This window comes from Loxodonta africana, chromosome 1 (assembly GCF_030014295.1).
Source record: "Loxodonta africana isolate mLoxAfr1 chromosome 1, mLoxAfr1.hap2, whole genome shotgun sequence".
NCBI classification, from domain to species: Eukaryota; Metazoa; Chordata; class Mammalia; order Proboscidea; family Elephantidae; genus Loxodonta; species Loxodonta africana.
The window spans coordinates 175,395,428-175,412,366 of NC_087342.1; the positions used below are offsets into that span (position 1 = coordinate 175,395,428).

A 16,939-nucleotide genomic window follows, 5' to 3' on the forward strand; every position below is an offset into this window, starting at 1 on the left:
TGATAAAAAATTAAAGGTATTATTAAAAAGGTATTATTATGGGGTATATATTTGAGATTTTACTCAGTAGTGTTAGTGGATTTGTTTGAGTCCATCTAGCCTATTCTGGCCAGTTTGATTTGGAGCCAAATTTCATGAGAGCTGGTCAGGATTAATGGAAGATTTTGGAGAATGGAGGTGACTAGCCTGTAAAGCAAAAGGCTGTTTTGAAATGAGTTTCTATTTTTTTTAAAATGCTTTTAATCTAATTAAATAATATACATCTTCTGGTTAGAGAGATCCAGTACACATTTAGAGCAGTAATTTTCATATGAGGTGTGGTACAGTTTATTGGAATCACCTAGGAGGCTTTTCTCAATTACATCTAGGTGATTTTCCCAAGAGATTCTGATTATAGATCTGCACTGCCCTTTTGCTGCTGTGGAGGTGTGTGTCCTGTCAAATGCCTTCCCTATGCTGCCTAAGAATCATTACTCTAGACAGCTTCACAAGTGACCACTATTACAGAAAATAACTGTTTGAACTACTGTAATATAAAGAAATATAGTTTGTCTATTTATTCTGTTTATTCCTTCTAACAGAGTCCTGTTGATGCTTTGGTAACCTATCTTCCTTAGTTGGGCCCAAGATTTATCAAATCACCAATCTTGAAATTGGAGGCACGCAGTGGTCATTCACCATCATCTATCAGATTTCCTTCATTCTGATGATGAGGCAACTGAGTCTCAGAGGAGCTAAGTGACTTTAATGGCCACACAACCGGGAGGAGTACAGCTAGAGAGAGAATCCAGATCCTCTCATCCTCAGTTGAGAACTCTCTACCACCAAGCATTATCTACTATCCCTAGAGCAGCGCTGTACTTTTTTCATTATTGTTCTTCTAAGGAGAAAAACTTGAAGCCCTGGTGGCACAGTGGTTAAGAGCTCAGCTGCTAACCAAAAGGTCGGCAGTTGGAAGCCACCAGCCACTCCTTGGAAACCCTATGGGGCAGTTCTACTTTGTCCTATAGGGCTGCTATGAATTGGAGTCAACTTGACGACAATGGGGTTGGTTTTTTGGTTTTAAGGAGAAAAACACCGATTAGGAATCAAAACATTGAGTATCAGTATCTAGCTCTATCTCTGACTAGTTGGGTGATTTTATATATGTTTCTTCACCTACGGTAACTGGCTCTTAAGCAGTGCCTAAGGCACATTCTAAGGCCTCCTAGCGTTCTTCCCGGAAGTGTGAAAGCTGCTGTACTAAATAATATCCAAGTCCTCTTCCAGCTCTAATATTTTGTAAGTTTGTGCCTTTTTTTTTTTTTATCTAGACACTGTAGGCAAAAACAATCCAGGTGAACTCTTAAAGATCAGAGACCAAGCTAAACCTTATAACTACAGTGAAAATGATGCTGACTTTTGATTCCGTTTATGTGTTGTCAACAACTGACATGTATAGACTCTGAATTAAAATCAATAATTAAATGTGTAACCTTTTCCTCATCAGTAAATATTTTGCTAGGAGCTACAAACAAGCTGCAAAACTACATTTCAGTTAACTTTGGATACCCTATTGAGCAGTTCTACTCTTTCCTACAGGGTCACTATGAGTTGGAATCAACTTGAAAGCAATGGGTTTTATTTTGCTAGACTACTCACCAGAAGTGGTTTTATAGAGCAGTGAAATTCCCAAAAGCCATACTAAGGAGTGGCTTTTGAAAGGGAACAGTAGAGAATATTGACAATTGGACTCCGGATGGAGCTCTGGTGGCACACTGGTTAAGAGCTATGGCTGCTAACCAAAAGGTCGGCAGTTTGAATCCACCAGCTGCTCCTCAGAAACTATGGGGCAGTTCTACTCTGCCATAGAGAGTCCTTAGGAGTTGGAATTAACTCGAGGGCAACATATTTGGTTTTGTTTTTTTTTGGCCCTCGATTATCTGAGACTATCCCCACTTGCTGGTGAAGAAACAGCTGCTGCTGCGAAGAGGCAAGGTCTCATTCTGTACTGATATGATTATGCTGACTGTACAAACAAAAAAACTGGTAAAGATTAAATACTTTTCAAAGATCACTCAGAAGCTACTTTTAATGATCAGCATTATCTAGTATTTCTCCATTAGACTGTAAAGTGATTGGCGCTTGTCTTAGTTATCTAGTGCTGTTATAAGAGAAATACCACAAGTGGATGGCTTTAACAAAGAGAAATTTATTTCTTCACAGTAAAGTAGGCTGAAAGTCCAAATTCAGGGCGTCAGCTCCTGGGGAAGGCTTCCCTCCCTGTTGGCCTTATCAATCTTCACCTGGCCTAGGAGCTTCTCTGTGCAGGGACCTGGGTCCAAAGGACGTGCTCCGCTCTTGGCACTGCTTTCTTGGTGTAGGGTAATGCTATTCACCTATATGCATCCCCTCCCTGATGGAATCAGCTTTGCTCTTCCCTGAAGCATGCTGGGGATGAACTCAGGATGGACTTGCGCTAAGGTACAAGGCCGGGAGTGGCATGACTGGGCCAGTGGCCAAGGCAGAAGAATGCCTTAGCAACAAGAAGGAAAACATCTGGGCCTGGACGTGAAGTCCCTGGGAACACTGACTGCCCAAGGACGTGGGAGAAAAACAATGAGCCTTGGTCCCAAATGAAATGGTATATAAGCTTGGGTCCCTTGCTAGGTGGTTGCGGAAAATACTCTCTCCGGCTGCCACTGGAGAGCAGCTGCTTGCCTGTGTCAGTAAGTTTCCCTGAACATATGAATCCGGGAAGGGCTATGTGTCAGTGTTACTGCAATTTCGCGAGTTAGAGCCGCCTGCCGCAAATAGCCAATTCTTGAGACAGGGGTGAAGTGGGCAGCAAGAGCTTTATTAGATATACCGGTATATGAAGATAGAGGGGAATGATCTCCTCCTAAAGTCATGTGTCTCACCAGACTACTGATTGGTTCGGGTTTTTAAGGGAAAAGGGGCCATAACTTTTAGGGACTTGTGGAATGTGCACTCTCTTTCTTCTGTTTGGTTTTGGTGGTCTTATCGCAAACATGTTGATCTTTTCTTGCCATTATCCCATCAGCTCAGGGGGTACCTGGCACCATCCTTCGTCTTATTTGACAGGCTTAGATCAATATCACTTGTTTTCTACAGTCTTAGAGAAACCTTGATTAACACTTAACCATTTGGGGAGCTAACATCAGGATCTTACTTGGAGGCAGGGATGGGCTAAGGGAGGGAAAGGAGAGAAAGAAGGAAAAAAAAATTGGCTCAGGTACTGTTCAAGATATGGCTGAGCAGCCTGTTTCATCAGTTCTTCGGATTATCTGCCAGGATGCACAGTTAGGGTCTTTCCTTGCTGGGGCTGTCCCTCGACACTTGGTAGTATGAGGTCCCCCACTCTCTGCTTGCTTTCCTTTCATCTCTTTTAAGATAAAAGGTGGTATGCGCCACACCCCAGGGCAACTCCTTTACATTGGATCAGGGATGTGACCTTAGTAAGGGTGTTACAATCTCACCCTAATCCTCTTTAACATAAAATTACTATAAGAAAATGGAGGACAACCACGTAATACTGGGAATCATGGCCCAGCCAAATTGCTACACACATTTTTTGGGGACACAGTTCAATCCATAACAGCGCTCTTAGCGTGATCACACTGTGACTCTAAGCCCCCAGTATGAAAAAAAAATTCAGACTCCCAAGAAATTTGTATAGCTATATTCTAGAATTTTAGTAAGCCACAGAGGTAAGATGTTACATAAATAACTGGGACCTGAAAAATATCAAAGCAAGCAAGCAAGCTGGGGTTAAGTTTCAAAAACACTCCCCCCTCTCTCATCCTCTGCTGGTCCATGAATGAAGTCCATGGACTCTTCAGGCAGTCTGAGAACCCTCTGGAGTCAAATGAAAAACTCTGTATTTGCCTATGGGTACTCTTCTGGAAAGAAGGCCAACAGATTTTGGGGCCTGGTGAAAAATTAACCACTCACAGCTTTAGCAACTGTCCTTTGAAAACAGTTTAATTATTTTAAGGTATACATTTACATTCAGAGAGCTGCAGCTACTGAAGAGGAATCATTCATATTTAAAGCAAATTTCTTTGTATATATTTTGTTTACAGATAGATCATTTTTTACTTAGCTAAGAGATAACCTGGGGGGATCCAACCCCCAGTGCTGCCGAGTCGATTCCGACTTATAGTGACCCTATAGAACAGAGTAGAACTGCCCCATAGGGTTTCCAAGAGCGCCTGGCGGATTCGAACTGCTGAACCTTTGGTTAGCAGTCATAGCACTTAACCACTACGCCACCAGGGTTTCCCCTGGGGGGATACAATGGGATTTTTTCCAGTCTGTGGTCAGGAGACTTAACGTTTCTGTCTCTTAAGGGCATATCCGGTAAAAGCCAAGGCCCATGCTGACTCTAATCATGAGACCGTAAGGATTGGAAAGGACTTAAGTAGGGCTCTAATTTTTGGAAGGATCACACGTAAGCCATTTAAAACACCGGAACGTAATTATGAAGAAATGAAAAAGACAAAGGACCCCGGAGGTCATGGTCCCCAGACCTTCTGTTAGCCCAAGACAGGAACCATTCCCAAAGCCAATTCTTCAGATAGGGATTGGACTGGACTATGGGATAGAAAATGATACTGGTGAAGAATGAGCTTCTTGGATCAAGTAGACACATGAGGCTATGTGGGCAGCTCCTGTCTGGAGGGGAGATGAGAGGGCAGAGGGGGTCAGAAGCTGGCCGAATGGACACGAAAATACAGAGTAGAGGGAAGAAGTGTACTGTCTCATTAGGGGGAGAGCAATTAGGAGTATATAGCAAGGTGTGTATAAATTGTTGTATGAGAGACTGACTTGATCTGTAAACTTTCACTTAAAGCACAATAAAAATTAGAAAAAAAGAAATGCAAAAGACAACTATAACACAAAGTCTATTACCTGTCAGTATCACCATATACAACCCTAGCACCCCATTTCTTGGTATCATTCACCAGTTTAATAGCTCGTTCCAAGGTCTCTCTTGCTTTGTGAACAATACTATCACCAACCTGTTGGTACAAACACATAAAAAATAATTTCTTAACACAGTTCAGTATAAGTCAACATACTTTAACTAATTAATGCTTAAATTCAATTACAAGCAGTCCTGGTTTCAAACAGACAACGCCTACTTGCCCTTTAATGTTACGTAAATTTGCCCCTTCTTTGAACTATTCAGCCAATCCCTAGTGGCCAGAGATTCTTCATCACAATCACCTTCACTTGCTACACATGTAGCTTTTAAATCACTGAAAAGGCTCTGAGCCTTCTCTTCCACTAAAGTAAAGGTAAATGAGAACCATATGCACCTGTTCTGATTTACCTACCAATTCAACTTAAAGACTTCAAGACACAGTTAGGAACAGGTCTCCTTTGTAGCCTGGGACTGCCTTACTAAATATTCCAAAAAATGAAACAAAGAAAAAATAATGTAAATAGAACACAAAATAAGCCGTGAAGTATCATCAGTCTTTCTACAAGTACTCGAGAAGAAAAGGAGATGGATGAGTCTGAAGCACATGCCCTTTGATGGATTCAGGAGCACTCGGGGGTGGGGAGGAGCCCTGGTGGCACCGTGTTAACAGCTATGGTTGCTAACCAAAAGGTCAGCAGTTCAAATCCACCAGGCGCTCCTTGGAAACCCTACGAGGGCAGTTCTACTCTGTCCTACAGGGTCACTATGAGTTGGAATCGACTTGAGGGCAATGCGGTGGGGGTGAGGAGAGACGAAGGGAGTGCTAATTAAATCACAGTCCATTCTGCTACTTCGTGCCATGGTTCCTAATGTGAAAAGCCTTACTCTAGTACAGGACCAAAAGACTGGGTTTAAACAGAGGAAAATAAGTGGTTTCACAATTCAGGCATGGTGGGGACCCAGCCAAATTGTAAGAAAAATATTTAAAGAGAAAAATTAATTCTCTGAAAAGAAATAAGAGACAAACTTTGGATAGTTGAAAAAAAATTCTTGTGTGTGTGTATGGCTTTTTCATAAATATAAGCAGTAAGTAGTTTAGAATAAAAAGGTGAACATATAAAATTTTAAATTTCTAAAATAAGCCAATGACAATGTCCAACTAAGACAGAGATAACTACTGTCGTGTGCCGTCGAGTTGCTTCTGCTCATAGAAACTGTATAGACACATTGGCCTACAACTCTTAACTACATTATTCTCCATTTTTTCCTTATAGGAATTCTTATAGTACTTTTGGTGACCCTGGTGTACTTGTAATTATTATTCTTTTCTTTTTTTTTATTGTACTTTAAATGAAGGCTTACAGAACAAAGTAGCTTCTCATTAAACAGTTAGTACACATATTTTTTTTATGACATTGGTTAAAGACCCCACGACATGTCAACATTTTCCCTTCTTGATCTTGGGTTCCCTATTACCAGCTTTCCTGTCCCTTACTGCCTTCTAGCTGGCACATTATTTTTGATTGTGAGTTCCCTAAGGAAAGCACATGGCCATAGTCAGTAACACATTTACCTTTTTCCATGTGGCTGACAGTTTCCATTTTGACTCCAATGGTGCTAGCTTTTCACTTAATCTAAAGGACCTTTCTGTGATAACTGACTTTCTTCACTCATGATTTCACTTACAAGTTAAAACAACACTTGGGAAATGCAAGTTTGCAGTCATTAACCTCAGAATATCTGAAAAGTCGAGATACAGAGAGGCAGAGGTTGCTTGACAATAAGCCTTCATTGTGCTAAATAATAGCATACTTCCTGGCAGAACTCCACATGTAAACCTCCACTGATAGCTCAAGAGCTTCCAAATTATGGTTATTCTAAGTTTTAAATATTTTTACATATGTATGTGTGTGTATGTGTATATATATATATATATACACATACACACACATATATATGTTGCTTTATGAGCGAAATACATTAATAAATAATTTTCAAATTGAGAGGTAGGGGAAAAATGAGAGAAGTGTGAAAATGGCCTGAGAAAAGACTTGATATCCCCATTCTACATCAATAATATAATCATTTCCACTTTTTCTACTAGATCATATAGATTAGTTTTTCAAATGAGAATAATATAAGCTCCCAGTACTGACAAAGTATTTTTATATTACCTAAAAATACACAAACATAAAACCAGATATAAGCTTCTATGCTTACAGCTTTTACAGTAAAACAAAACAAAATTTATCCAGTAGAAACAAAATAGTATGACTAAAAAATCGAAGTTAACAGTATTATTATTTTTACATAATGGATGCTGTCCTGTTGCTCTTAATGTGAATATACCACTGATTGCCTGGCACAAGTTCTTTGGAGTTCACTGTGCCTACTGTGAGCTGTGGGGATTTTATCCTTTCACTGCTTTTCTCTTATTGAACTACTATAAATGGTATACCACGATGTCCCTGGCCTTCATTCAGCATTAAAAGATCATTAACGCAGTGAGTTTACTCCACTCTTTTCTCAATCATATTGTGTTGTATTCATGTCAAATTAATACCTTCATTTAGTAACAATAAGGAAGTCTTATTCCATGAAAAATGTCTTTCAAATACAACTGATTACTGCAAAAGAAAGGCTTTGCTTTATATCTACTAGCACGCTGGTAAATATGAAATGATTGTTGTTCATTCTGTTATTTATACAAGCCAATCTAACGATAATCAGATCTTCATTAAGACATTAAAAGGAATAATTTAGTATATGCTAACAGTTGGTTAAGGAGCCCTGGTGGGGACTAATGGTTAAAAACTTGCCTGCTAACCAAAAGGTCGGTGGTTTGAACCCACAGCAATTTAAACCCACCAGCAGTTCATGGGAGCAAAGACCTGGCAATCTGCTCCCATAAAGATTACAGCCAAGGAAATCCAAGGGGCAGTTCTACTCTCTCCTCTAGGGTCGCTATGGGTTAGAATCAACTTGATGGCACCTTACAACAATAGCTGGTTACGAAATGGTCATCAAGATGACACAGAAAATATGTGCATGCTAAATTTTAAATTATCATTAAAATAAAAACACATAACACAAATAAAAAGGTCCCCAAGAGAAAACTCACAAATCCCCAAGAATATGTATATGGACCCTGGTTTTTGAAAAACTGATCTTACTGTCATGGAAATGAATCCTTTAGTCTAAAGTTTCAAAATGGAAGAAAACGCTTTAATGAACAGGACTTCATTTAATGCTATTTTAGTCTCTTGAAAAAGCTGTATTTTTGTGTATCACTTACCTCAATGCAGGGCATTCTTCCAGAAAAATTAGCAGCTGTATAGCCAAACGTGACATTTGCTATAAGCTTAAGTCCTAGCTGACGTGCATCAAGCATTCGTGAAAGGGCTCGGTCTTGCTTGTAAGCCTTCATTGACTGCTTCACCATGAGCCTAGTCTTTAGAATTTCTTCCAGCATTCTTGGTAGCACACCCTTTCTTACTGAAGGCTATTGTAAAGGAAAAAGAGTATTTAAAATCTCTCAAACTCTATAGATTTAGATAATTACGAAGGAAGCACAAAGTATAACAATGGCCAACTGTCACAGATCAAAACACGCTAACAATAGAGTGGCCACAGGACCAGTGGTCATCAATACAAAATCATCATATTTTATTTCTTTTGAAGATAATTTTTCTCCTAAAAGGTTCCTATAATCGTTATTAATTTAATGTCGTACTACTATCTGAGTTCAGAGACCTCCATGGAGGAGGATGCCAACTAGTACATAAGATACCATACAAAATGCTTAGAGGGAAATTTTGTTCAAAGCTTTGAACCAAACCCCCACTCTTTCAGAAAAACACATGGGATTTGTATCACTCATAACAAACCTCAGTTTTTAAAGATCTCGTCCTAATGACCCCACACAGTAATCTGCATGGAACTCCATTATCTACCTTGGAAGAATGATGAGCTCGGTTGACTCTGCTGACATTCAAACCTGCAGTTCCAGGGACTCTAGGTATTTCAAATCTGATGCTTAGACCACTAAGCCATCCCCTCCGGCCTATATTTATTAGCAATCTGGAAGAGGGGATGAATAGTGAGGTGATAGAATTTGTTGATGCCAAAAAAAAAATCATTTGTATTAATCAAGACTAGGGAGAATTTATGAGAACTCTAGTAGGAATGAAAACCACAAAACAGTATTAACTTTGAAGATGATTCACAGACCCGTGCAAAGTAATGCATGTCGGATTGAACAACTAAAACCTCAGGTATAGGATAATTACAGTTCTGAATATTAAAAAAGTCTTATTCCCATTAACCTTTATACACTGGGTTAGATTGCAGATGCAATTTTTTTAAAATTGTGGTAAAGATACATGTAACAAAACATTTGCCAATTAAACAATTTTTACATGTACAATTCAGTGACACTGATTATGTCCACCATGTTGTGCAATCATTACCACTATCCTTTTCCAAATTATTCCACCACCAATAACAGAGACTCAGCGCCCCTCAAGCAATGACTTCCTTGAAGACACAAGTTTTAAAAATGTTGTTAAAGGAAGATTAATAAACTGCTACACATGTGACACTGAAAAACCAGGGCTTTGAATGGGTTTGTTCTGGTTCGAACCCCTTGCTAAGAATTTGCATTTCCACCCCAAATATACTGAATCAGAATCTACATTTTAAAAAGATCCCCAGGTGATTCTTATGTATAATAAGATTTGAGAACCACTGCCCTACTAGTGGAGACCTGATGGTACAGTAGTTAGGAGCTCAGCTGCTAACCAAAAAGGGCAGCAGTTAGAACCCACCAGCCTTTCCTTGGAAACCCTGTGGGGCAGTTCTGCTCTGTCCTATAGGGTCGCTATGAGTCAGAATCTACTTGACAGCAACATGAGGCCTTAGGCTCTACTACTGGTTGTCAGGATTGGTCCCTAACCAGCAGTATTAGCATAACTTGGGAACTTGTTAGAAAGGCAAACTCTCAGCAGGGGTTTGAATGGGAACAAACCAGTTTGAAGCCTTGATGAAAACATATCTTAACCTTGAATTCATTCAATGCACCTTCTGAAGCAGCCACAATGTTTTAAGATGCAACATAAAAAGAAGATAAGCCAAATATGTACAACTGTAGTGATGCAAAAACTGACATTTACACGGGGACACTTTTACTAAAAAATTTATTTCCATGTTTCCAAGTAGATCTCATCTACATCAGTCCCTGGAAATACTGAATCTTAAAAATTTCCACAAAGGAATATATCATGAACTCCTGGTAAAAATTGTTCTCATATCTAATTCGTTTATGAGGCCTTCCCCAGTCTCTTTTGAAAGGAGAGATAAGGGAGAGAAAAAAAATAGACTCTATTAGTTTAGGTATATTCTTGAAAGTATATCATATTTCCAAGATAACCTTAATTTAAAATAATTTTCAAGGTAATTAGAATTCACACATTAAAGTGATACAAAAACTTTATAAGAAACATCTGTGTGATCATCAAATAGCTATTTAAATCTGCTAGATTCTAACAGAGGGCAGAAGGTATACGTGTACATTTATTTCTTCCAATATTTCCTTAACTAAAAGTTAACAATTAAAAAAAGATTTTGAGCCTAAATTCAAGAAAAACAAGACTTTTTTGTTTTGAAGTGATCTCTGAGAAGATTTCTTCTATCTTTGACTTTTTGAGATACAATATTCAAGCAAATCTGCTGTTTTTGTTTTCTATTATATGTCAACACATCTAAACCATCAGCTCTCCAAAAGTGAAGCCACAGTTGATACCTTTCATTTACAAGAGAGTATTACCTTGACAAATGCTACTCCGTTGGGGGATACGGTGATATCATGCCTAATTTGGTAAAGCAAATCTGGAGGTACTCTTAGAGAGGTACAGCCAAATTTGAACTCATCAAACCTGTTAAGAAAAAAAACATTATAAACAAATAGTTTCTCAAATCATAGAAGAGGTGTTTTAGGCTATTTTAGGAATCTTTCTAATTCTACTTGAAATTCATTTTCAAACATGTATTCATGTACTCAGCAGTACGTTTATTTGCCTAATTACCAAAAAGCAGTTCTTCAAATATTCACGACTTATTAAAAGAAACTTAAATGGCACCATCCTAAAACTTATGGGTAAAACCTATACTAGAATACCAAATTTCAACTCAACATAAGATTACTTTACACTGAAAAAACTCAACATAAGATTACTGTACACTGAAGGTTAAATAAAAATTTAAACCTTAAATGAAAAGACTGTAAATAACCTTTCCAAATTCTTATTCTTAATAAAAACATAGGATTAGCAATGCCATTTTTGCAAATGTTTACTATGAAGAAGTGGGGTGTACCGACTAAAACCATAAAACTTGGTCTCAAATACACAAAAATCATTATAAAGGAAGACTATATTTTTTATGAGGAAAAAATCTACTCCTTTAAGTATTTAAAATGCTATCTTCATTTGGTTTATAAAATTTGATTAACATGAATTAGTAAAATCTAACATTTAACAATTTAACTTTTAAAAAATCAGACTATTTCTGAGAAAAGCCAAGAGAAGGTGATAACTGGAGTTACAAGATCATAATCCTCATAATGGTTTATACTAACAAACTAAAGATACTCTTAAAAGAGGCTGTAGCTATACATGGATACCAAAACAGATGATCGCAAGGCTGCCCTATTCTGGATCCTCTTCGTATGACTCATACATCCATGAAGCTGTATTAATCATACGATGATCCATGCCAATTAGTAAGGTAATTGCAAGGAATGGATCAGCTATACTACATACTATTCGTCTTGCTCGTAAGGACAATCTCAAGTGTAAAGAAACGCTCAAAGAAAGTCTGTCCCATTTTAGTAAGAACTACAAAGCTCAACAACATAACTGTAAATAGGAAAAAAACCTTACTTTCCCAAGTTCTCCACGTGGCCAAGGCAGGTGGAAAAACAGTAGTTGTATGCAATCACAATAGAAGGATATAGTGACTGGAAATCCAAAACAAGAACAGAGTTGCTATAGAAGCGGGATTCAGGCTCCATAATTAGGGGAACACACTGCGGGGCTCTCATCTGGGATCTTTGCTGAATACTAGGTGTCACAGGAATATAGTTCATTGGTTTAGCAATACGCAACATCATTGACTCCACACGGTACTAGAGGGAGGAAGGAGGAGGTGAAAAGAGGAAGAAACACAGTTTAAATATTAAATATACTGGTCATTTGAATATGTGATAACTACTTTTGATAACTATGTTTTACTCTCCAGAATAAGGCTGCATGACTTTATTACAATAGTTATACAGTCTAGTATTTGTTATTTAGTCAGCTTGCAGGTACCTGAAGGTAAAATATGTAAATCCTTTTCCTATTCCTGTAACACTGACAAAAACTATAAAATATATTGAATGACTTAACAAAATAAGTTAATTTTGAAGATGGCCAAAAAGTTTAGCCAATTCACTGGTTTTCCCAATCAAGTCCTGCTGTTATCATATGTTGAGATTTCTGTTTCATTTGAATACGTCTGTATGATAATAAAGAGCCCCTAGGTGGGTGGCATAAACAGTTAAGTGCTTGACTACTGACCAAAAGGCTGGCAATTGGAACCCACCCAGAAATGCCTTGGAAGACAGGCCTGGTGATCTGCTTCCAGAAGGTCACAGCCTTGAAAGCCCTATGGATCAGTTCTACTCAGCACACATGGGGTCACCATGAGTCAGAATCAACTCAATAGCAACTAACGACAACAGAAGAGACAACTGTATAGTTGGGCAATTTCATTTAAAAAGTTGGTCAGTAATCTTTGAGAAATTTGTTTGGGAAAATTAGAGAATGAAAGGGGTGCTAGGAGATTTCAGATAAATAAAGGTTATTTGAATTTTTCCAGAATTGAAAGGTAGTCAGCTTAACACCAGCCCCTAGCAAAACTGCAGTTCTAAGCAAAACTGATTGTTTATAATAGCCACTAGATTATAAGGCACATTATTAAGCAAATGGTTTGGGATATTTGAAATAGAAAGCATTCACACCAGAACCAACATGGGTTCAGTGAAATATTCTCAGGTGGTTTTAAGATATCTTCACTTTTTATTTAAAAAAATTTTTTTATTGTACTTTATTTTTTAAATCGTATTTTACATGAAGTTTACAGAACAAACTAGTTTCTTATTAAACAGTTAGTGCATATATTGTTTTATGACACTGGTTAACAACCCCATACCATGTCAACAATCTCCCTTCTCAACAGTGGGTTCCGTATTACCAGCTTTCCTGTTCCCTCCTGCCTTCTAGTCCTTTCCCCTGGGGTGGTGTGCCCCGTTAGTCTTGTTTTGTCTTACAGGCCTGTCCAATCTTTGGCTGAAGGGTGGACCTCAGGAGTGACTTCATTACTGAGCTAAAAGGGTGTCCGGGGGCCATAGTCTCAGGGTTTCTCTAGTCTCTGTCAGGCCAGCAAGTCTGATCTTTCTTTTGAAGTTAGAATTTTGTTTTACATTTTCTACAGCTCTGTCTGGGACCCTCTATTGTGATCCCTGTCAGAGCAGTCAGTGGTGGTAGCTGGGCACCAACTAGTTGCACTGGACTCAGTCTGGCAGAAGCTGTGGTAGATGTGGTCCATTAGTCCTTTGGACTAATCTTTCCCTTATATCTTTAATTTTCTTCATTCTTCCTTCCTCCTGAAGGGGTGAGACCATTGGAGTATCCTACATGGCCGATCACAGGCTTTTAAGACCCCAGACGCTACTCACCAAAGTAGAATGTAGAACATTTTCTTCATAAACTATGTTATGCCAATTGAGCTAGATGTTCCCCGAGACCATGGTCCCCATAGCCTTTAGCCTAGCAATTCGGCTCCTCAGGGAGTTTGGATGTGTCTATGGAGCTTCCATGACCTACCCTGTACAAGTTGTGCTGGCTTCCCCAGTATTGTGTACTGTCTTACTGTTCCACCAAAATTACCACTTATCTATTTATTGTACTTTACATGAAGGTTTACAGAGCAAACTAATTTCTCATTAAACAGTTAATACACATATTGTTTTGTGATACTGGTTGCCAACCTCTCGACATGTTAATATTCTCCCCTTCTCGACTCTGGGTTCCCCATTACCAGCTTAGATATCTTTGCCTTTTATTATCAGCCAGCTCAAAAACTTTTAAGGCTTTGGGGTATAAATAAACAAAGTAAACAGGTTATAAATAATAATATTAAGTAAATAAACAGGCAATGCCAAGTAGCTAGAGCTATATTTGCTGAACTGGTGTGGGAATGTTATAAAATAATTAAAATGAAAGGTTTTAAGAAGTTAAGGTCCCTGAGTGATTTAATGTAGCATTACTAAATACTACAGATGTTTAAATACATATACGTTGAATGAATGCATGAAATCAATTTCAGCAAGGCAGTTATTTGATAAAATCTCTCATCATATCCCTTGGAAGTTAGATGGAGAGAATGAATCAATAGTTTCTAAGGTTCCATTTTTCTTTAACATTTTAAAAAGTTATACGGCTCACGTATATCAATTCTCAAATCCTTCCTTTACACATCAAAATTATCTGTTGGAAGTTAGAAAAAGCCAAAATTGAAGATGCCAAAAAAAAAAACAGAGGTAGATTTTCTTTGCTGCTTCCCCAGTTCTAAGGGGTTTTTGAAGGATTCCTTAATGACACTGACAATACCCAGGAATGTAATGTCATCCTCAAGGGCACGGAAACTTATTAATATCATGAAAAACTTAGCAGTGGCCAGAAAGTTGATATAGAAAGAAAATAAAAGGTGAAGCCATTAGAGTGAAACTAAAAAATTTCCCAGAAAATAAAACGAAAAGATTTGATTAGCTAGCTATTGAGTACCAGATAGAAAGTTCAAAAAAATCAAACCACTTTCAAACATCTTAGAAGTGTATCATTCACATTCAAGTGTCAAAGAAAAATTGATTTCCTACCTGTGAACCCCTTGTCAGTACATGTAAAAACTGAATGCCAAAAAGTCTAGCCATTTCACTGGTTTTCCCGATCAGGTCCAGCTGTTCTAACATTTGGAGATTTCCACGGACACGGCTAACATAATGATCAACCATTTTCCATCTGTTCAAATAAAGAAGCCATGCTATGAACATCAAGGGACAATCTGGTCACTTGAAACTAGAACTGTTTCATTCTGCCAAAAACCTACACATTAAAAGTGAGATTACTTCAGGAGATGGGAGTGATGATGTGAGCCCTTAAGTGAATACTAAGGAGTTAAAGATTAGAAAATTTCAGGTATTTCAAGGACATAAAGCCCAGTGAAAATATACAAAATTTAAATCAGTATTTGTGGTAAGGTGGTAAGAAAATTCAATGGGCAATGGAATCTTTAAAAGAAAAAAAAAGGAATATAGGGGAGAAAAGAACACTGACCATCACTTTATACTACACACAAAAATTATTTCAAAATGAATCATATTCCTAAATGTAACAGCTATAACTATAAAACTTCTAGAAAAAAATACAGGGAAAAAAATCTCTGCAACCTTGGGGTAAGTAAAGACTTCTTAGAAAGGCACAAAATCACTACACATAAAATAAAAACTGATAAACTGGACTTCATCAAAATTAAAACCTTCTGCTCTTCAACTGACATCATTATGAAAAGGGAAAGGCAAGCCACGATCTGGGGAATGTATATATATATATATATACATATACATATATACACACACACACACGACAAAAAAAGTATATCCAGAATACAGAAAGAAGTCTTAAAACTCAATAATAAGACAACCCAATTAAAAATGGGCAAAAGACTTGAATAGACATTTCATAAAAGTGGTATATGGATGACATTAAGCACATGAAAAAAATCTTCAACATCATGAGTTATTACAGAAATGCAAATAAAACATGGTGAGACACTATTCACACCCACTTAGAATGGCTCAAATTAAAAAGACTGAAAATACATAGTGTTAGGAGCAACTGGCACTCTTATACATTTCTAATGGGAATGTAAAACAATACAATCACTTTAGAAAACAGTTTGGTAGTTTTTAAAAAAGTTATTAGACACTAACCATGTGACCCAGAAATTCCAATCCTAGGTATCTGCCCTAGAAAAATGAAAATGTATGTCTACACAAAGACTTGCATACAAATCTTTTTATAGTTTTATTCATAATTGTCTCAAACTAGAAACAACCCAAATGCCCATCAATAGGTGAACAGATAAATTGTGGTATATTCATATAATTGCATACTACTCAGTAATAAAAAGTAACCAACTACTGATTTATGCAACATGGCTGAAATCTCAAAAACATTATGAATAGTTCCATTTATATGAAGTTCCACAACTGGTAAAATTACTCTATGGTAATAGAAATCCAATTAGTACTTAGTTGGGTGGTTAGGAGATAGGTTGACTGTAAAGCTGAACAACGGAACTTTCTGGGTGTTAGAAATGTTCTTTATCACGATTGGGATGGTGGTTACAGGGTGTATACGTTTTTCAAAGCCATCAAACAATACACTTAAAATGTGTGCAATACATTGTATGTAAATTATACCCCGATAACGTTGATTTTAAATAACGTTGATTTTAAAGAAGAGGTAGTATCCTCCTTGGATTTATAAAACATTACCTGTATAGATCTGTCTTGTTATCAAACCAATCTGACAATACTCGAAAGGTAAAGAGGGGAAAACGCTGATGAAGGACATGAAAGCTCACATTTTCAAAGGTGTAGTTAGTTAGAGACACCTAAAAAAAAAAAAAAAAAAAGACACCATTATAATAATGCTTGTGTATAAGCAGAAAATCTGGTTCTAAAAGATTTCAAAGATCGCTTCAAACTTTTAATGACAAATATGAAAGATCTATATGTAAAAATGATTTGGGTTAGAAATGAATAATTAATTTAAAACTATGTATAGCTTTTTTATAGCTTACTCGACAGAAATGTTCATAACAAACTAATACTGAGTTTGAGAAAAA

At 37.4% G+C, this 16,939-nt stretch overlaps 1 protein-coding gene across 5 annotated transcripts in view; it reads right to left on the reverse strand.

Moving 5' to 3' along the window:
- The window catches only part of REV3L (REV3 like, DNA directed polymerase zeta catalytic subunit), a 209,696-nt gene that overhangs the window by 22,482 nt on the left and 170,275 nt on the right, over positions 1 to 16,939 (reverse strand). For all 5 annotated transcript variants that reach the window (XM_064289897.1, XM_064289891.1, XM_010598962.3 and 2 more), the window contains 6 exons: positions 16,587 to 16,705; positions 14,907 to 15,048; positions 11,869 to 12,113; positions 10,755 to 10,863; positions 8,226 to 8,432; positions 4,915 to 5,024 (listed from right to left, as the gene is read on the reverse strand). In XM_064289897.1, coding sequence (XP_064145967.1) covers positions 4,915 to 5,024; positions 8,226 to 8,432; positions 10,755 to 10,863; positions 11,869 to 12,113; positions 14,907 to 15,048; positions 16,587 to 16,705 — 932 coding nt within the window. The remainder of the gene's footprint in view (positions 1 to 4,914; positions 5,025 to 8,225; positions 8,433 to 10,754; positions 10,864 to 11,868; positions 12,114 to 14,906; positions 15,049 to 16,586; positions 16,706 to 16,939) is intronic.